Source organism: Schistocerca gregaria, chromosome 3 (genome assembly GCF_023897955.1).
Source record: "Schistocerca gregaria isolate iqSchGreg1 chromosome 3, iqSchGreg1.2, whole genome shotgun sequence".
Taxonomy (NCBI): Eukaryota; Metazoa; Arthropoda; class Insecta; order Orthoptera; family Acrididae; genus Schistocerca; species Schistocerca gregaria.
In genome coordinates this window covers 856,824,993-856,847,693 of record NC_064922.1, presented here as the reverse complement: position 1 = coordinate 856,847,693, position 22,701 = coordinate 856,824,993, and the positions used below count along the sequence as shown (strand labels likewise).

Sequence of the window (22,701 nt, the reverse complement as noted above, 5' to 3'; positions counted from 1 at the left end):
TTTCTGTCAGAATGGTCACAGTTAACAGTAACTGGTGAAAGCCATCGAGTGGAAAAGAAGTGATATCAGGCTTTCCCCAAAGAAGTGCTATATCTCTCTGCTGTTACTGATCTATACAAATGACTTGGGAGACAATTTTGAGTCTGCAGGTGACACCATCATTTACTGTCTATTAAGGTCATTAGAAGATTAACACAAACCACAAAGTGACAGTATCATGAAAATGATAAAATAGCTATGTACTACATAGAGGAGGTGCTGAGCTGCAAACAGGCACAATGGGAAGACAGCTAACCATTTAAGCTTTCAGACAAAATAGTCATCGTTCGCAAGGGAACACACGCACATGCACACAAACACAAATAATATGCAGAAGAATGGAAAAAACTTTGCAGTAGCTGATCTCAGGGAAGATTAGTTTGGATTCCAGAAAAATAAACAAACAAGCAAAGAAATTCTGACATTATGGCATATAAAACAGGTTGAAAACAGTAAAACAACATTTACTAGTGGAAAAATGCCCCTGTTGGAACGTAAAAAGGTAAATATATTTCTCTTTAACAAAGAGACAGAAAAATGAGGAACAAGCTGCTTCGACGCTCATTCCGCCTTCCTCACCTAAAGTTTTGGCACGCGACCATATTCACACTCTTTTAACACAGAACATTCTGAGTCATTTTATTCAGTAGTTTTTTTGTAGTTAGGCTTTCACACTCTGCATCTCCCTCTCACTGCCACTGTCTGTATATGTCTCTCTCCCACCGTTTCCTTTTTCTTCCAATGATTTATAGTGTGTCCCACTGCCACTGTCTCTCTATATATAAGCATTAAAGTTTGCTATCTGGAAGGGTGTGGCCTCCCAAGTCTATTTATCATCTTCACTCATCCATATTTTTCATTACGACTATCGCCTATCTCTTTTGCTCCCACTGCTTCTATATAAATTTCTCTCTCTCTGTTTCTTCCACTGCCACTGATTGACTGTCAATATCACCTCTCTCTGTAGGTTCCATCACTGTCTCTCCCCCCCCCCCCCCCCTCATTCTCTCTCTCTCTCTCTCTGATACACTCTTTCAATACAAAAAAAGCATGTGAAAAGAATGTGTATGTTCGGGATTGAGGTGCCTGGTACTCCACTTTTCAGCCAGAGTCCTTTAATAAAGAGGAACATATTTGCCTTTCTTGTGCTCTGACAGGAGCATTTTCCACTGGTTCTCATCTTTTCCCTGTTATAATAGGGTGTGCTGCTTGTAAGAAATGAAGTCTATTGGTCAGTAAAGTTTTGAAACTTTATTTATATACTTTGACACATTTACATACTTCAACTCATATAAAAAACAAATAAGTACACAGAACGTAAGGGTAACACAAAAATGTTTACTTTACATTTATTCTGGATACTTTGCTCATCGATCACAGTTCATCGAAAATGCCCGACTTATGATTTGTATCTTACAAGAGTAAGATGTTATTATAAATATTTTACTGAATCTCCAGTTTTACATAACTTTCAGCAATCTCTTTAAGTTCTTTTCAGACATGATAAGACCATTTTTAACCCAATTTTCATCACTACAGTACCATTTTGGTGTATTTACATAAATTTGAGTGCCCATCACGGAGACAGTATGACAAAGTCTTATTGTTGAAAAAATGCTGACTAAAAATATAGTTTGTTGACTGGAATACACTCTTTCAAATTCTGAAGCAAGCAGGGGTAAAATGCGGGGTGCAAATGATTATACACAGCTTGTAAAGAAGTCAGTAATGAGAACCAAAGGGTATGAAAGGGAAGCAGTAACTGAGAAGCGAGTGAGTCAGAATGTAGCCTATCCCCAGTGTTATTCAATCTGTACATTGAACAAGTAGTAAGGAAGTCAAAGAGGAATTTGGAGAAGAAACTAAAATTCAGGGAGTAGAAATAAAAACTTTTAAGGTTTTCTGATGGCATTGTGTTTCTGTCAGAGGCAGTAAAGTACTTGGAAGAGCAGTTGAACAAAAGTGGTGAACTGAATGGGGAATATAAGATGATCATAAGCAAATTGCACAAGATAGACTAGTGTGCAGAGTTGCATCTGATGATGGGTTGAACCTGGAATGTGTCAATAAATCACTTGTGGACAGGAAAGTGAATATACTTGTTGACTTTGCTGGCAGTCTGTTGACATCTTCAGGTGTCGAGTATTCTGGTGGATATCTGGCAGAATACCTGACACCTTATGTCAAGCAAAGTGAAGACATATTTAGCGACATATTCAGCACTGGATAAAGATTTGAGTTGCATGAAACCAGTCTTAGGACTGAAGACCGCAACAGCAACAGTACAGTAGCAGCAGCAGCAGCAGCAGCAGCATGATGACTAATCACATATCATTGTGAGATAGTGCCTGGATGAATAAATGAAATCAGATTAAAGATTGTGTATGAGTTTCAGTTCTGTTCAGCACATTATTCAAACTGTTCTTTTCTGAACAGTGAATATTTTTTCAATACTGGCATGTCACTGCAGAATAATATGCCATAGTACATTATTGAATGGAAGTAGCACAAGTATGCTAGAAGTATGGTAGAAGTAGGTAATGGAAGATGAGAATGACAGAAAATAAGCAGCAGCAGCAACAACAACAGTATTATTATTATTATTATTATTATTATTTCTTTCCTTTCTCCGACATTATGGAAAGTAACACGGACCTTGATCAAGCATAACTTCCTTTTAATTTTACGGTATATGTTATATTGCATTTAGGAACTTTCGGGTAATTGAGCATGTATCAATAATTACAGATTTCTGTAGTTGTATATATACATTTGGATATAGCTGTATTGCGATGATGTACTGGTGGATATTGTGTGGTATGACTCCTGTAGTTGATAGTATAATTGGTACAATGTCAACTTTATCCTGATGCCACATGTCCTTGACTTCCTCAGCCAGTTGGATGTATTTTTCAATTTTTTCTCCTGTTTTCTTCTGTATATTTGTTGTATTGGGTATGGATATTTTGATTAGTTGTGTTAATTTCTTCTTTTTATTGGTGAGTATGATGTCAGGTTTGCTATGTGGTGTTGTTTTATCTGTTATAATGGTTCTGTTCCAGTATAATTTGTATTCATCATTCTCCAGTATATTTTGTGGTGCATACTTGTATGTGGGAACATGTTGCTTTATTAGTTTATGTTGTATGGCAAGTTGATGATGTATTATTTTTGCTACATTGTCAAGTCTTCTGGTGTATTCTGTATTTGCTAGTATTGTACATCCGCTTGTGATGTGATTTCCTGTTTCTATTTGTTGTTTGCAAAGTCTGCATTTATCTGTTGTGGTATTGGGATCTTTAATAACATGCTTGCTGTAAAATCTGGTGTTTATTGTTTGATCCTGTATTGCAATCATGAATCCTTCCGTCTCACTGTATATATTGCCTTTTCTTAGCCATGTGTTGGATGCGTCTTGATCAATGTGTGGCTGTGTTAGATTATACAGGTGCATGCCATGTAGTGTTTTCTTTTTCCAATTTACTTTCTTCGTATCTGTTGATGTTATGTGATCTAAAGGGTTGTAGAAGTGGTTATGAAATTGTAATGGTGTAGCTGATGTATTTATATGAGTGACTGCTTTGTGTATTTTGCCAGTTTCTGCTCGTTCTATAAATAATTTTCTTAAATTGTCTACCTGTCCATAATGTAGGTTTTTTGTTGATAAATCCCCTTCCTCCTTCCTTTCTGCTTAATGTGAATCTTTCTGTTGTTGAATGTATGTGATGTATTCTATATTTGTGTCATTATGATTGTGTAAGTGTATTGAGTGCTTCTAGGTCTGTGTTACTCCATTTCACTACTCCAAATGAGTAGGTCAGTATTGGTATAGCATAAGTATTTATAACTTTTGTCTTGTTTCTTGCTGTCAATTCTGTTTTCAATATTTTTGTTAGTCTTTGTCTATATTTTTCTTTTAGTTCTTCTTTAATATTTGTATTATCTATTCCTATTTTTTGTCTGTATCCTAGATATTTATAGGCATCTGTTTTTTCCATCGCTTCTATGCAGTCGCTGTGGTTATCCAATATGTAATCTGCTTGTTTAGTGTTTTTTCCCTTGACTATGCTATTTTTCTTACATTTGTCTGTTCCAAAAGCCATATTTATATCATTGCTGAATACTTCTGTTATCTTTAGTAATCGGTTGAGTTGTTGATTTGTTACTGCCAGTAGTTTTAGATCATCCATGTATAGCAAATGTGTGATTTTGTGTTGGTATGTTCCAACAATATTATATCCACAATTTGTATTATTTAGCATGCTGGATAGTGGGTTCAGAGCAAGGCAGAACCAGAAAGGACTTAATGAGTCTCCTTGGTATATTCCACGCTTAATCTGTATTGGCTGTGATGTGATATTATTTGAATTTGTTTGGATATTAAGTGTGGTTTTCCAATTTTTCATTACTATGTTTAGGAACTGTATCAATTTAGGATCTACTTTTTATGTTTCCAATATTTGTAGTAACCATGAGTGGGCTACACTATCAAAAGTTTTTTGGTAATCAATGTATGCGTAGTGTAGCGAGCTTTGTTTAGTTTTAGCTTGATATGTCACCTCTGCATCTATTATCAGTTACTCTTTACATCCTCTTGCTCCTTTGCAGCAGCCTTTTTGTTTTCATTTATAATTTTGTTCTGTGTTGTAATTTCTGTGTAACGACTGAAGTTAATATTTTGTATATTGTTAGTAGGCATGTTATGAGGTGATATTTAGCTGGGTTTGGTGTGTCTGCTTGATCTTTAGGTTTCAGATAAGTTATTCCTTGTGTAAGTGCATCAGGGACTGTGTATGGGTCTGCAATGTAACTGTTAAATAATTTAGTTAGATGTGAATGTGTTGAGGTGAACTTCTTTAGCCAGAAATATGCTATTTTATCTTTTCCAGAGGCTTTCCAATTACACGTAGAATTAATTGCTCGGGTGACTTCATGTTGCAAAATTATCACTTCAGGCATCTACATCTACATCTACATGACTACTCTGCAATTCACATTTAAGTGCTTGGCAGACGGTTCATCAAACCACAATCATACTATCTCTCTACCATTCCACTCCTGAACAGCACGCGTGAAAAATGAACACCTAAACCTTTCTGTTCGAGCTCTGATTTCTCCTGCATTTGTGGTATCATCTTGTATGTGTCTGTTTCTGCTTGTATCCACCGTGCATGTCTGTTATGTTGTACTGGGTTTGACCATATGTTGCTCCAGAAGTGTTCCACGTCTGTTATGTTTGGTGGATTGCATATTTTAATGTGTGTGTTATCTATTCTCTGGTAAAATTTCTTTTGGTTTGTGTTGAATGTTTGGTTTTGTTTCCTTCTATTTTCACTTTTTTTGTATCTTCTAAGTCGTTTGGCCAATGCTTGTAATTTCTGCTTCATTTCATCTAATTGCTCTATCGCTTCTTTACATAACCTTTTTCATTCTTTGTCTGATATTTCATTTCTTATAAATTGTGTTAGCTGTCTGATGTCTTTTCTCAGTGATTCTATTCTGATCTGTAGCCTGTGTTGCCATGCTGGTTTTGTGGGTTTCTTCTGTGTGTTGGTTGGTTCTGATCTCTGCCTAGTGAGTATATTTAGTGTAGTGAGTGCTCCTATATAAACCAGTAGTTGTAAGTCTTACATAGTTGTCTTTTCATTTATTTTTTTGTGTATGATTGTGTTGATAATTGTTATTGTTGCTTCGACTTGTGGATTATTTGGTGGTCTATGCAAGAATGGTCTAATGTCTGTATTTGTATTCTATATATGTCAGCTGAAATTTTTCTTTTATATCTAACATGTATGCCACCTAGTGTTCTATTTGTGCTTGTTTTGGTGACTGTCTTAAGATTTCGTTTTCCTCTGATTGATTAATTGATGCGTGTTGTTCTTTGTTTGTTTGCTCTGGGATGTCTGAGTCCATTACTGTATTATCTTCTTCTGCTTCTGATTGCACATTATTTTGTTCCATTATTTGTTGCACTTGTTGTTTGATGTTTTCTAGTTCTGACTCGGGTATTCTGTTATTTTTTGTTATTACACGGATCTAATCAGCTAGTCGTTGTTCTGTTAAAAATTTTAATTCTGGGTATCTGGTAATAAATGGTGTGTATACTTGCGATCGGTATCCAGTTGTGTTGGTTCCTAAGTTTGTTGCTTGGTAATAACAGAACACTAAGTGTCGGTTAACTTCATCTGACCATCTCATCCTCTGTCTTTGTTTTCCTTCTAGAGTTGTTGCAGGAAGCATACCCTGCAAAACACGTCTATTTGGATTTAAATAATTTTCCTTGTGGCTACAGTGTCGTTACCATTGTGGACAGGCATAAGGTTCAAGCGTCGTCCCCAACCACGACAGCGCTTGTTCGAGGCTTCATTAGTTCTGTCCTGAACCAACTAATCACACTAAAAGGGGGGTTAGCCCTATTAGTGGTTTGTTTTTTTCGTCACCTTTTATGACTGGCAGAACATAGCACAGGCCTATCATTATTATTATAGCACTGAAAGACCTGAGTCGAAACAAGGCCCCCGGAGTAGACAACATTCCATTAGAACTACTGATGGCCTTGGGAGAGCCAGTCATGACAAAACTCTAGCAGCTGGTGAGCAAGATGTATGAGACAGGCAAAATACCCTAAGACTTCAAGAAGAATATAATAATTCCAATCCCAAAGAAAGCAGGTGCTGACAGATGTGAAAATTACCGAACTATCAGTTTAATAAGTAACAGCTGCAAAATACTAATGCGAATTCTTTACAGACGAATGGAAAAACTGGTAGATGCAGACCTCGGGGAGGATCAGTTTGGATTCCGTAGAAATGTTGGAACACGTGAGGCAATACTGACCTTACGACTTATCTTAGAAGAAAGATTAAGAAAAGGCAAACCTACGTTTCTAGCATTTGTAGACTTAGAGAAAGCTTTTGATAATGTTGACTGGAATACTCTCTTTCAAATTCTGAAGGTGGCAGGGGTAAAATACAGGGAGCGAAAGGCTATTTACAATTTGTACAGAAACCAGATGGCAGTTATTAGAGTCGAGGGGCATGAAAGGGAAGCAGTGGTTGGGAAAGGAGTGAGACAGGGTTGTAGCCTCTCCCCGATGTTATTCAATCTGTATATTGAGCAAGCAGTAAAGGAAACAAAAGAAAAATTTGGAGTAGGTATTACAATTCATGGAGAAGAAGTAAAAACTTTGAGGTTCGCCGATGACATTGTAATTCTGTCAGAGACGGCAAAGGACTTGGAAGAGCAGTTGAACGGAATGGACAGTGTCTTGAAAGGAGGATATAAGATGAACATCAACGAAAGCAAAACGAGGATAATGGAATGCAGTCAAATTAAATCGGGTGATGCTGTGGGAATTAGATTAGGAAATGAGACACTTAAAGTAGTAAAGGAGTTTTGCTATTTAGGAAGTAAAATAACTGATGATGGTCGAAGTAGAGAGGATATAAAATGTAGACTGGCAATGGCAAGGAAAGCGTTTCTGAAGAAGAGAAATTTGTTAACATCGAATATAGATTTATGTATCAGGAAGTCGTTTCTGAAAGTATTTGTTTGGAGTGTAGCCATGTATAGAAGTGAAACATGGACAATAACTAGTTTGGACAAGAAGAGAATAGAAGCTTTCGAAATGTGGTGCTACAGAAGAATACTGAAGATAAGGTGGATAGATCACGTAACTAATGAGGAGGTATTGAATAGGATTGGGGAGAAGAGAAGTTTGTGACACAACTTGACTAGAAGAAGAGATCAGTTGGTAGGACATGTTTTGAGGCATTAAGAGATCACAAATTTAGCATTGGAGGGCAGCGTGGAGGGTAAAAATCGTAGAGGGAGACCAAGAGATGAATACACTAAGCAGATTCAGAAGGATGTAGGTTGCAGTAGGTACTGGGAGATGAAGCAGCTTGCACAGGATAGAGTAGCATGGAGAGCTGCATCAAACCAGTCTCAGGACTGAAGACAACAACAACAATTATTATTATTATTTGTAGTAGTAGTAGTAGTAGTAGTAGACAGAGGAGGAGGAGGTGGAGGAGCCACAGTAGCAGTAATAGTAATACGATGATGTTGACAGAGTCTTTCAACAATAGAACTAACCTTGTAACACAGGTCATTGTAGATTGTTACATCATACCCTAAACCTTCCAGAAGGTCTTTCAAGTTCCTCTCATCAATTTCAGCTCCACGTCTTTCTGGTTCAATATTTTCTAGGAACTGTATATTATTTATAATGAGAGCATAACCCTTCGGACGCGAGAGCATTGTATAAACCTGTAATTAAGAATAATACAACATAAAATTACATGTGAAAAGCAGGCAGATTGAAAACTACAGTAAATACTGTAGTGCATGAATTGTGTAAACAACAAAATAATTAGAGTAAACTATTCAAATTAAAAACAATCTTGGTTGTAACTCAATCTTTATTAATGATATGTTTCATTTTCAGGGGGCATGTTCAGATTATAACAACTTCTTTTTTTTTTAATTTTGCTTTTACAACATTGTAAAAATGATAAAATGGCTTTGTGCTAGATTGAAGCATGTGTCAAATTAGATGAACCCACAGACACCCAATTTGATGAGTGCTTCAGTCTAGCACAGAGTCGTTTTATGGTTTTTAAAATGTTTTCAAAGAAACATTATAAGATAAGTTGAAGGCAAAACACACCATTAATAAAAGATTAAGTTACAAACAAGACTGTCTTCAAATGTTCTGTATATGGTTGCTGAACCAGACAGCCTGAAAGAAAGGAAGAAATTTTAAAAATATAGTAGTTCAGCAGACAGAACAGCAAAACTGTAATGACATTTCTACATTACACAACATTTTGGATTGATGGAAGCTGGTTTTCACGTTTGTGTATTACACAGTTCAATGGAATACTTTTATCACCAAGTGCCATGTATTCTGTTACATTTTGTTATATAAAAAGTAATGGCACATTGCAAGATGCATTTAAAAAGAAACATTGAATCATGCAAATTTTGTATTCGTATTATCACCATCATCCCTAAACATAAGTCACAATTAAAAGATACTACTGCAAACCAACCCAAAGGAAGATAAATCTGAGTTCTGGAGAAATGCAGGAACATGAGAGGCAATGCTGACCTTGACGCTATGACTAATCTTAGAAGACAGAGTGAAGAAAGTCGAATATACATTTATATTATTTGTAGTTTAGAAAGATCTTTCAACATTGTTGACAGGAATACAGTCTCTGCAAGCTAAAGGTTCTCTGCTCCTAGTGCAGAAACAAAACAGAAGTTGTGTGAGTCAAAGGACATGGAATGGAGGCAGTAACAGAGCGGGAGTGAGCAAGGGCTGTAGCCTATCTGCCATGACATTCAGTCCATGTAATGAACAAACAATTATGGAAGCTAAAGAAAAACCTGAAAAGGAATTATAGTTCAGGAGGGAAAATTAAAATGTTAAGGTTTACTGATGACAAGGACTAGGAAGGTCAGTTGAAGAGAATGGTTAGTCTCTTAAAAATACAGAGGTTGTGCAAAAATATGGAAAGACAACAAATGCAACACATTACCATGCCTAATTGGCATAGGAAAGCTGTTGGCAATCAAAACAGTTTCCTTTCATCTGACACGTAGAGGTCCCCACATTCAGATCGAGTTTCTGAAACCATCGATATGGTGATGTAGATTATAATCCCAGGTATCACACCCTACAGTCATTCACACTGGTAAGCTCTTGTTTGTGAGTAATGAAAAAAAAAATTATGTGACACTCAATAACTTAAAAAGAAAAGAATTTTGTACACTGACTGGTGTAATAGGTAGGGTACAGTGTTCATGAGCTGAAGTTGTGAATTCAAATCTTGTCAGGTGCTTTAAATTTTTAAATTTTTTTACCAAAATGACTTTGAACACTGTTTTTATTTAATGAACTGGTTTAAATGTAATTTTTGATGTCTATTTCTTTGTCACACAATTTTAATAATCATTTGAAATTTTTCATTTGTACTCATTCTTTTATATCATTCTTTCTCCACTTGGAATGTTCGTGAATCTGAATTTATTTATACTTGTTTATCATAATATTAAAATATCTGAAAATGTTGAGCTGTCAGTTAAAAAACAAAAGAGGAAAATATATATTTATACTGACTGAGCAATGGCATCAAAAATGTATTTTTGTTGGGAGATGTGCATTTCTTTGGATGGTAATTGTTGTATAAACATTTAATATATAGCCTAATTTCCTGCTCCACAGTGGACAAATGAACACAGACGAAGATTTGAATGAAATAAGGGACTATAAGTAAAACAAAATTCAATCAAAACGAAGAACAGAAATAATTAATGCAATAACATAGATGAAAAATAAGGCAAAAAACAAAACAACTTGAATTGAAATTAATATGTAAAATAAATTAAAATCACATGAACAAAGATTTGTAGCAGAAAAATAATGATAGGAAGTAAAACAGAGAGCAAATCAAGAAGCTGATACGAAGATTAAAATGGTGTGGCAAAGGAATAGTAATAAAAAATTACATTTAAACCAATTACTTGAATAAAAATAATGATCAAAGTAATTTCAATTGAATCTGAAAAATAAAAGAAATTTAAAGTACCTGACGATGTTCAATCCCATGAACTTCTGCAAATGAAAGCCTCACCCTATCGATTATACCACACAAACAGTCAATGTGACACAGCTTTTTCAATGCTACTGAGCATCACGCAAAATTCCATTTTTTTTGGTCAATAACTCACAAAGGAGGACCCACCAGAGTAAATGGTTAAAAGATGTTATAACTGGGATCATGATCTACATTGCCGTATAGACGGTCTCAAAAAGTTGATCCCATCACTGGGCCCCCCTCCTTATGAGGTGCTATTTCATATGTTATGTGATGTTGGTACACTCATGGATAAATTTCCAGTCACCATTAATAATTATGAGCTCACATATTTGAACTGCAAAGTCCGAATAACAATATAAGAGATTAACAATGTAGGAAAAGACAGTTACTATGTGCCATAAAGAAGACACATCAATTTGCATGCAGACACAATTAAAAGACAATCACATATAGCTTTTGGCCACAGCCTTTGTCAGTAGAATGCACAGAGTCTCTCTCTCTCTCTCTCTCTCTCTCTCTCTCTCTCTCTCTCTCTCTCTCTCTCTCTCTCACACACACACACACACACACACACACACACACACACACACACACACACAAATGTAGCATCCTCAATATGATTACAATGGTAGATTATAATTTTGATAAGCTATCAATTACCTCTAAGTGTTCTCTGTGAGATGCAATTATATGTTATTTGAATTTGGTATTCATTGTTTGTATTTCAGAAATAGGAGCTCAATTTTAATATGCTGGCCGTCTATTCTAGTAGTTAGTTCATCCACCTGGGTTTTTATAATAACATTAGTAGTGTCTAACCAAACACTTGGTACATTTTTGAAATCTGCAAATCTGCATTTGCTTTCTTTATATCAGTACTCAATTGTGCATTAAACGTTTTAAACCGCCCTGGTACATCCATATCTCTCGTAACCGTTGTCATACAATAACAGCAAAATACATTCATAATTAAACCTGACCTATTACTTTAACAGTGTTGAATACAGCACTGTAAAACACATACAAACTTCACTTATCAAATCACTCGCAGTTTAACCCGCACTACTACAGTCAATGACGACATTTCAATGGTGACTGAATACTGAATACAGTTTGTCAGGCTGAGATACCACTGGAAAGCTGCAGGACTGATGCTGTGTGGCTGGAAGCTGGGGTACAGCTGAAGCCAATACTGTCAGTTGACAAGCTGCAGATGTGATCTGCAACGGTTGCTGTTAAGTCACCACTGGACTGACACAACTAAAGCCTTCTGGTGTCACAGACAACAATCTTCTGACTCATGGACTACCACAATTCTGTCGTAATTGCAACTGAAGGGTTTAATTACTGCTCACTGACTACTCTAATCATCTCAAAATTCTGATGTGGTAGTGATATCAACTGCTTTTGCACTTCATCATAATTTTAGATGTTGACTTTTGTTGATATGGCAGAAATGCTATGGTTCTGTACTCAGTCTCACTTCATGTGAGACAGGACATGATACACTCATGGACAAATTTCCAGTTGCCAGTAATTAATAATTCTGACCTTATTTGTTTGAGCTGCAAAATCAGAATAACTGTGCATGTCGTCATGAAAGTAATCTTCGCCACATCTTCCTGCAACTTCCTCTGAGCTGAAAGTTGAAAAGGACTATTATAAATCTCAACTTTCCAATAAATGACATAGAGGCCTTCTTCATTAATATGAATACACTGAACTATTTGATACAATAGTTGAACTCCTCATACAATACTTTATGACAACAGAGCTGTATCATTACATGTGCTAAACAAAATTTTGTCCAGTAGTAATTGACATTCATTCTCTCTCGAATGACAGCTAACGAATGACATCGAAGACTCTCCAGAAGTCAGTGACATCATTGTGATTGTCACTGATATCTTTCTCCTGTGGAGCACGCTGTACCTCTGACGCAGGAGTCAACAACATGGAATAAACTGTCCAAACTGTAGGTACCACAAAGCGAAGTAACATTTCTATCACCCACTCAGCTTGCAGATGGGCTGTGTCCATTTAACTGCAGATTACAAGCTCAGGGGAAAAAAATCCATACAGCATTCTGTACTAACTTGTTACTTAAATATAACTTTTATGGTGACAATCATCATTCGTGAGCTTGATAAATGGTGTACAACGCAACACTTCACCAAAGTGGTATGTTACATACCACATATCAGAATGGATAAATACAGGTCCTGTATGGTTTCCACGAGGATCTTATAGCACTCTTCCAGCAAAGTAATGGCAAATTCAGATAATGATGATTGAGGTGGATAGCTATCTCACACACTTCTCTCAATAGTAGATCACAAAGGCTCAACAATATTGAGATCTGATGACAGTGGTGGTCAGGAGAGATGCAACAATTCATCCTCATGCTCACAAAACCGGTACTGGATGATGTGAGTTGTGTGGACATCATCCTGTTGTCTTGGAACACAGCATCATCACTGGGGACAAACACTGTACCATGGGATGAACCTCATCAACAACAGTGGTAATGTAATTCTCGGCAGTAATGTGACACTGCACAGTAACCAAGTGGGCCCAAGGAGCACCACAAAACGGCTGCTCAAATCATCAATAAACCTTCACCAGTTTAGCCTTCGGACATAAACTTGGCCAGAAATTAGAAACAGTGTGAAACAAGACCAATCCAAGCAAATGACATTCTTCCACTGCTCCACACTGCTCTTATGGCTTCAGCATCACCTTCCCTGTTACGGGCATTCACATTACTTGCGAGTTATTTTGGATTCCAGTCTGCCCTTCAATTCCCTGCAGCTCCTTTCGTGTTGTTTTGGTGCTGATGGGGTTCATGTGTGTGGCAGTCAGATATGCAGTGACTTTTGCAACTGTAGTCCTTTTATTTTTCAACACAATACTCTTCAATAACCGACTGTAACGATTGGTCAACACACACACTTTCATCCACATTATGACTTAGTGGGTGACGTTTTACTGCTTTCCCTGTACGCGGTGCCTCTTGAAACACTAGACACTTTGGCTACCTCAGTTATGGATGCACCCATCGTACAAGCAACAAGTTTTCCCACATTTGAATTCATGTAGCTTAATCTACAGAGGACATTGTTCTGCCCATGACTCACACTTGTAACATTTTGAGGACATTCCCACAGATGCTGTTCATTGTCAAATATAACAGCACAACCTGCAATCTTGGCCAGCATGTGCACTTATGTACAAGCATGCATTTCTCATGGTGTTTCCATATTTTTGTTCAAGCCCTACAGGTTGTAAGACAAAGATCAAGATAAATAAACCCAGTCAGATAATGCTAGGAGAATTAGATTATAAAATGACACACTATTATTAGTAGACAAGTTGTGCTATTTGGGCAGGAAAGTAACAGATGATGTCAGAAGTAAAGAGGATATAACACACAGGCTGGTGACAGCAAGACAAGCTTTTTGAAAAAGGGAAATACATTTAACATGCAATATAAATTTAATTGTCAAGCACCCCCTCCCCCTCCCCCTAAATAGTCAAAATACTGCGCAATATTTCCTGATACACAATAATGATCAATGTGTAGGAGTGATATCGAGAGATTCTGCAACAATATTGAGAACATCAAAAACATCTGAAATATATTGCATTGTTGGGAAATACTGTACCGTCTGCAGGTCTTATTGACAATATCCTTGACAGTCTCTTGCATGCTCCAGACTGTGAATATCAGTGTCTTCACTGTTTGTTGCTGTCATGGTTTTGTAAATGAGTTCCAAGCAAGACCAAGCAGCACTTTGACTAGAGTGCATCAAAATGTACGAATCATTGCTGGTATTGTGGTATGTAAGGGAAGATGAGTACAAAAACACACAGTTGGAGACTGAATGATAAGAATTGTTGTTCAGAAAATATGAGGAAAGGCCACAAATGCTGAAGTTTTAAAAAATTAATAAGTGCCAAATTATTAATAAAATTATAGACAGACCTTTATGTGTGTGTATACATTACCTCGCTGAATATAATCATTTAGGGCATGCATTATTGCATGACAGATTTCCTTAACTATTTCTCAGATACTGTAAACTGAAACTGCCTCCCGTAAACTGTCCACCCCCTTAATCGAGTGGTGAGCACATCTGACTGCTGTGTCGGAGGCTCAGATATGATTCCCGGTTGTGTCAGAGATTTTCTCCACTCAGGGACTGGTTGTTGTGTTGTTGCCATCATCATCGACGCACAAGTTGCCCAATGTGGTGTCAACTTAAAGGATTTACAACTTGGTGGTCGAACTTCCCTAGATGGGGACTCCCAGCCACCAATATCATACGATCACTTCATTTTTCCCAGTTTGAAGTCTTTGAAAGACCTTTCAGTGGGAAGATGTCATAGCATAATAGATAGATAAACACTGAACTGGTAGAATTATATCTCTCATCATAGCATTTTGTTTTTTAATCATGGGGAGGATGCCTTTGTGCCTTGAGAATGGCAGGGTGTGCTCCTGTCGCAATATCGGTGGTGTTCGACAATGTCACCCGGCAGCAAACCCGTAAGTTATTTGAACATTCAATTCGCCGGGAAAAGTTAAGGTCTCACATTGCAGAAATGTATCTTGGGTGCGTTGGGGAGCCAGACTCTAAAATTGCCACTTTTGATCTAGATGAGTTCTGAGATGCATCATTCCACAAGAACTACATTTTTAGATGACACAAAACAAATATTACATCCCAGGGGACTCATGGTTATCCACTCAATATTTGTAACAGGTACATTACTTTGTTACTTAAAAAAACAAAAATATGATTACACAGCAATAGCTGAAGCCACAGCATTGTCTCATTGCGATCAGCCACGTACTGCTACATTTGGCTAAATGACAAATTTAGTAGAGTCATGGGAAATCATTTCGAGAAGTATGTAAGAATTTTGTACTTAATAATACACGATAATCCAGATTCCAAGGGAGGGTGGGAGGGAGGGTTGCAAGTGCCATTGTATGGGGATGCCTACGTATGTTGACAATCTTTTCTAGTAATTTATTAAATGTTGGAACATCAATACATAAGAAGTTACGATAAATCTGTTTTTTCATTCAACCTCAATTCTCCCAGTTTTTGTGAATGGTATTTGATGCTCCTGGACTCATCTTTTCATCCACTTTTTTGTTTCCAACAGAGTAGAGCAATCATCACAGCATCGGCACCTTTATTGTCAACATTATGAACCACAATATCATTGAGCTGTGTGTGACAAAGCAAGTTTGGGTCTCTTTACTTCCTCTCATTTTGCCATCTGCCTCCTTAAATTCATTTTATTTTCATTTTTGCCTAATTACCTTTAATGTACATGAGTATAATCTGCATTTCCATAAAAGATATAGGTTGGCCATCATTATTAAGAAATATAGCACCACATCTAATTTTGTGCTTAGTTTTGTGTATGTAATCAATTTCCTAATTTATTTTGACTATTCCTCGCTAATATATTTTGTTATGGGGTGAAATAAGTAATTGTTTTGTGACTTAGATTCTATTGTTGACTTATAAACAAATATAAATTCTGTAGTAATTATAAACATTTGGAAGAAGAACTACTAGGTTCTTAAAGTATTTATTTGGCTCTATTCGAAAACATATTAGCAAAGCCAGCCCTTATTTAATTCCAAAATAATTACCAGGTTTGTCAAAAATTTTGTTTGTATAACTAACTGTTAATTTCATTATTTAAACAAATAATCTGGCTTAGCCTTTGTGGTAGAAGAAACTATTAAAAAGAAATAATTTTTGTGTGTTCCATTAATTGAATTAGTTATGCTTTAATTATAATTTCTGTAAATTAAACATCGAACAATGTATAGTTTCGGTATCTATTGTTGAGAGGATATATAAAGGGCTGATTTTTGGTCCCAAGACAATCAGTCCACAGCTGATATTCAGACGGGAAGTCTGTACCAGTTAGTCTAACAATAATGCATTAACTTAACAGTGGGATTAGTGCAACACAAATAATCTGTGTGTTAAAATAATGACAGTGTCTGCTTAATAGTGTCACATGTACCATATAATTCTGGAAGAATTTTGTAGTTAGGTTTTTACTGTTCATAGATGTTCAATGGTAAACTACTGTAACAGTATGCTGATATTTGCCTGCAAGCTATTAATGACACTTATAAAAATTTATCAATAGTGACCTCGCCATATATCTGTGTAATATTGGGGAGTTGCTAACAGTGAGAGTAAAGAACTATGAAACGCAATTGTGTAACTATCGGCTACATCATTTACAGTAGTCAGTGTTGATCTTCCACCCCCCATTTTTTCAGCCAGTATAACAATGCAGTACGTCGACACTGAGGATTATCAATGACAAAATAAAGCAGGCAAACATTATAGGTGTAGGTAGAACATCAATAATATTGCACAATATTACTGATGTCTAGGGATCACTTTAGAAAGTCTTTTCAGGAAGCATTAATGGGGAGTGCAGTCTTACACAGAAGTGAAATGTGGATGATGAGCCGAAGAGACAACAACAGAATAAAAGCTTTTGAAAAGGGGCGCTACAGAAGAATGCTGAAGATTAGACAGGTAGATTAAGTAACTAATGAGGAGATACTGAATAGAACTGGGGAGACAAGAAAAGTTATGACAAAAGCTGACTAATCCAAATTTGTTTGTTAGTACAAATCCTGAGGCACAAGGAATAGTTAATTTGGTAACGGAAAAAAGCGTGTGCGTGTGTGGGGGGGGTGGGGATGCTACCATAACAGAGATTGTGGCGGTTCATCTTCTTGTTTTCTTTGTTTGTTGTCCTCGGTGTCAACCAACTGCATTACTACGCTGGCTGTAAAATGGGTTGTGGAAGTACAACAGTAGCCAACAGGTGGACATTTGGATTTCACAGTACTTTACTTTCACTGTTTACAACCCCCTAATAATACAGTTTTATGGCCAGTGCACCATTGTTTAACTTTTGATAAACGTCATTAATAGGTTGCAGGTGAGCATCCACATACTGCTACAATAGTTTACTGTTGAACATATACTAGCAATAATAGCCTAATCACATAGTTCACATTTCTTGAAGAATAAAAAGGTATGTATGGATCAGACATTGTCATTCTTTTAACAAACGGCCTAATTGTATTACACTTATTTCACAGTTCAGTTGATGCATTGTTGTTGATCTAACCAACACAGGTTTCTTGTATGAAACTTGGCTGTGGACCAACTGTCTCTGGACCAAAAATTGGGCCCTTATATATTCTCACAATAATAGATACTGAAACTACACATTGTTTGAATTACACTCCTGGAAATTGAAATAAGAACACCGTGAATTCATTGTCCCAGGAAGGGGAACTTTATTGACACATTCCTGGGGTCAGATACATCACATGATCACACTGACAGAACCACAGGCACATAGACACAGGCAACAGAGCATGCACAATGTCGGCACTAGTACAGTGTATATACACCTTTCGCAGCAATGCAGGCTGCTATTCTCCCATGGAGACAATCGTAGAGATGCTGGATGTAGTCCTGTGGAACGGCTTGCCATGCCATTTCCACCTGGTGCCTCAGTTGGACCAGCGTTTGTGCTGGACGTGCAGACCGCGTGAGACGACGCTTCATCCAGTCCCAAACATGCTCAATGGGGGACAGATCCGGAGATCTTGCTGGCCAGGGTAGTTGACTTACACCTTCTAGAGCATGTTGGGTGGCACGGGATACATGCGGACGTGCATTGTCCTGTTGGAACAGCAAGTTCCCTTGCCGGTCTAGGAATGGTAGAACGAAGGGTTCGATGATGGTTTGGATGTACCGTGCACTATTCAATGTCCCCTCGATGATCACCAGAGGTGTACGGCCAGTGTAGGAGATCGCTCCCCACACCATGATGCCGGGTGTTGGCCCTGTGTGCCTCGGTTGTATGCAGTCGTGATTGTGGCGCTCACCTGCACGGCGCCAAACACGCGTACGACCATCATTGGCACCAAGGCAGAAGCGACTCTCATCGCTGAAGATGACACGTCTCCATTCGTCCCTCCATTCACGCCTGTCGCGACACCACTGGAGGCGGGCTGCACGATGTTGGGGCGTGAGCGGAAGACGTCCTAACGGTGTGCGGGACCGTAGCCCAGCTTCATGGAGACGGTTGCGAATGGTCCTCGCCGATAACCCAGGAGCAACAGTGTCCCTAATTTGCTGGGAAGTGGCGGTGCGGTCCCCTACGGCACTGTGTAGGATCCTACGGTCTTGGCGTGCATCCGTGCGTCGCTGAGAGCCGGTCCCAGGTCGACGGGCACGTGCACCTTCCGCCGACCACTGGCGACAACATCGATCTACTGTGGAGACCTCCGCCCCACGTGTTGAGCAATTCGGCGGTACGTCCACCCGGCCTCCCGCATGCCCACTATACGCCCTCGCTCAAAGTCCGTCAACTGCACATACGGTTACGTCCACGCTGTCGCGGCATGCTACCAGTGTTAAAGACTGCGATGGAGCTCCGTATGCCACGGCAAACTGGCTGACACTGACGGCGGCGGTGCACAAATGCTGCGCAGCTAGCGCCATTCGACGGCCAACACCGCGGTTCCTGGTGTGTCCGCTGTGCCGTGTGTGTGATCATTGCTTGTACAGCCCTCTCGCAGTGCCCGGAGCAAGTATGGTGGGTCTGACACACCGGTGTCAATGTGTTCTTTTTTCCATTTCCAGGAGTGTATAATTTACAGAAATTATGATTAAAACTTAACTCATTAAATTAACTGAATACATCGAAAAAATTGGTTCTTTTTAAGCTTTTCTTCTACTGCAAGAGTTAGACTGAATTATTTGTTTAAATCATTATGTTAAAATATATAGTTATGCAAACAATACTTTTTACAAAACTATTAATTACTATCGAATTAATTATGGGCTGGTTTTGCTAACATTTTTTTCGTATAGAGCCAAATAGATCTTTTAAGAATACAATTAGTTGCTCCTCTAAATGTTTACAATTAGTACAGAATTTATATTTGTTTATACATCAACAATAGAATTTAAGTTATGAAACAATCACTGATTTCACATTATAATGAAACTATTAACTAGGAACAGTCAAAATAAATTAGAAATTCAATTACATACATAAAACTAAGCACAAAATTAGATCTTGTGTTATATTCTTTAAAACTGAGGGCCAACCTTTCTCTTTCATGAAAATGCAGATTACACTCACATATGTTAAAAGTGAAAAAACGAAATTAAGGAGGCAGATTGCAAAACAAGAGGATGTGACGTAGCGATCTGGGATATTTTTACGTCCCGTCTTGTTTTGCCATCTGCCTCCTTAAAATTCACTGTTTCATTTTTTAATTAATTACTATTAACATATATGAGTATAATCTGCATTTTAATAAAAGAGAAAAGTTGGCCCTCAGTTTTAAAGAATACAACACCAAATCTAATTTTGTGCTTAGTTTTCTGTATCTAATTCATTTTCTAATTTATTTTGATCATTCCTAGTTAGTATCTTTCATTATAGTGTGAAATCAGTCATTGTTTCGTAACTTAAATTCTATTGCTGACATATAAACAAATATAAATTCTGTAATAGTTGTAAACATTTTGAAAAGAAAATGCTAGAATTCTTAAAGTATCTATTTGACACTAATTGGACACATGTTACCAAAACCAGCTCTTAATTAATTCCAAAGTAATTAACCGTTTTGTCAAAAGTATTGTTTGCATACTTACATTTGTTAATTTCATGATTTAAACAAATAATTTGGCATAACTCTTGCAGTAGAAGAAACTGTTAAAAACAACCAATGTTTTGATGTATTCAGTTAATTTAATGAGTTAACTTATAATTGTAATTTCTGTAAATTTAACTTTGATCAACGTGTAAGTTCAGTGCCAATTATTGTAAAGTTATATAAGGACCTGGTTTTTGGCCCCAAGACAGTCAGTTCACAGCCGAGTTTCAGACTATAAACCTGTGTTGGTTAGAACAACAACAATGCTCCTACTTAACTGTGAAATAAGTGTTACACAATTACGCCGTGTGTTAAAACAATGACAGTGTCTGCTCTGTACGTACCTTTCTATTCTTCAAGAACTGCGAACTTTGTGTTTAGGTTTTTACTGCATGTAGATGATCAACAGGAAAGTATTGTTGCAGTATGTGGATGTTCACCTGCAACCTGTTAATGAGGCTTACCAAAAGTTGAACAACAATGCACTGGCCATATATAACTGTGTATTATTGGGGGGGTTGTGAACAGTGAAAGTAAACTACTGTGAAATGAAACTATGCACCTGTTGGCTACATTATTTAAAGTAATCAGTGTTGTACTTCCACACTCCAATTTTCAGCCAGTCTCACAATGCAGTACGTCAACACTGAGGACAACAAACAAAGAAATAAAAAGTAGGGAATGGCATCACAAGGGGAAGTAAAAATATCCCAGCTTGCTTCATCGCAAGGTCAAAAGCAGCCATGCCATAACCTTAGAACACTGATAAATAAAAGAAGTTAAAAGTGACTTCATGTTAAGCCCATTTGATGGAAGAAAAGAAAGCTAGGAACAAGGACCTCCCCTTGGAAAAAAATCCACAAAATACACTATAGAGACGGTGAATTTTCTGAACCAGAGATTAATGTCATTTTCCATTTGGATAAAATGGATAAAAAGTAAAACACAGTCAACTGCCTGTGTGTTTCACTAAAATGAGCAAGAACTCAGACGGCAAACGTACACTGGAACATAGCAGTTAAAAGGGCATTCGTTCAGGAAATGGCAAACTGTCAAAGGTTGATGACAATGAGCAGAAAGTGGGGAAGGAACACCACATAACAAATGGTGATGGCTGAAAATCATGACAAAGGGGCCACGAGGAGGTCGGCCAAGCCACTGGGATATGTTTAATGCTCCGGAGCTTGTTCCAGCGAAGAGAAGACCAATGATGACACCAAAGTGACACCACCTGCTAACAGATGGCAAAATGCAGATCATCCAAAGGGATAGAAGAGCCTAGCATGTCAAGGTAGGAGGACAGTGTACAGCACACAGTTTCTGGATGGCACTGAGAGAGTTGGAGCAGATGACACAGTTAAAAAAGTCTGTGTTGCTGGATGCACTAGCTGGCCTGACAGAGGGCGAAGAGCTATGCTGTAAAAATATAGCAGTGTTCTGGAAGTCAGTACTAAAAATGGTCGGTGCCAATGACAAAGGCACACCCGTCACCATGATTAGTCTCAGATCCATCAGTACACATGAGGGCACTGTCGCTACATTGTGTGCGAAGGTCGAGAAGCTTCAGTGATAGATCGAATCTGGGATAGTGTCCTTAGGAAGTGAATGAAGTCCAAGATAAACACAGGCCACCACACAAAGCCAAGGCAGTGACTATCGGGAATATGGCAGGTAACATGAAATTAAGCTTCCAGAGCATTAGCCGAAAGCAAACTCCGGGAGGTAACAGAAAAGATGGGCATGCCTCATTCTGGTGGTCACAGGAGTAATTGCAAAAGAGGACATAGGATAGGTGATCAAGCACAGCAGACAAATGGCATGCATATTCACTGTGGAGGGCATCACGCTGGTATGACAGTGGTAGTTCAGCAGCTTCTTCACAGAGACTCTCGACTGGGTTAGTGGAGAAGGTACCAGTGGCCAAACATATTCCATGACGAGCGACTGAGTTAAGATAGCATAAGATGAACAGATGTGCAGAGGAATAAACGAAACACCCATAGTCCAATTTTGAACAAACTAGGGATTGGTACAAATGGATGAGGGTGATCAAATCCGCTCCCCAGGAAGTACTGCTTAGGACATTGAGGAACTGAGTACAGCGTGTGGCCAGGTAAGATATGTGGGAGGACCAAGAAAGTTTCCTATCAAGCATGAGCACCACGAATTTCATAGTTTCAGTGAACAGAAGAGTGATAGGATCAAGGTGTAAAGATGATTAAAGTAACCCATTGTGCCACCAGAAATTCATAAACAGTTTTGTCAATGGAAAAGTGAAAGCCATTGTCAATTCTCCACGAGACACGA

General features: G+C 37.9%; 1 protein-coding gene across 1 annotated transcript in view; it reads right to left on the bottom strand.

The window, feature by feature from the left end:
* Window positions 1-22,701, bottom strand: part of LOC126355136 (caspase-2) — an 85,747-nt gene that overhangs the window by 13,252 nt on the left and 49,794 nt on the right. The window contains exon 5 of the mRNA XM_050005318.1: window positions 8,137-8,310. Within this exon, the coding sequence (XP_049861275.1) occupies window positions 8,137-8,310 (174 nt within the window). The remainder of the gene's footprint in view (window positions 1-8,136; window positions 8,311-22,701) is intronic.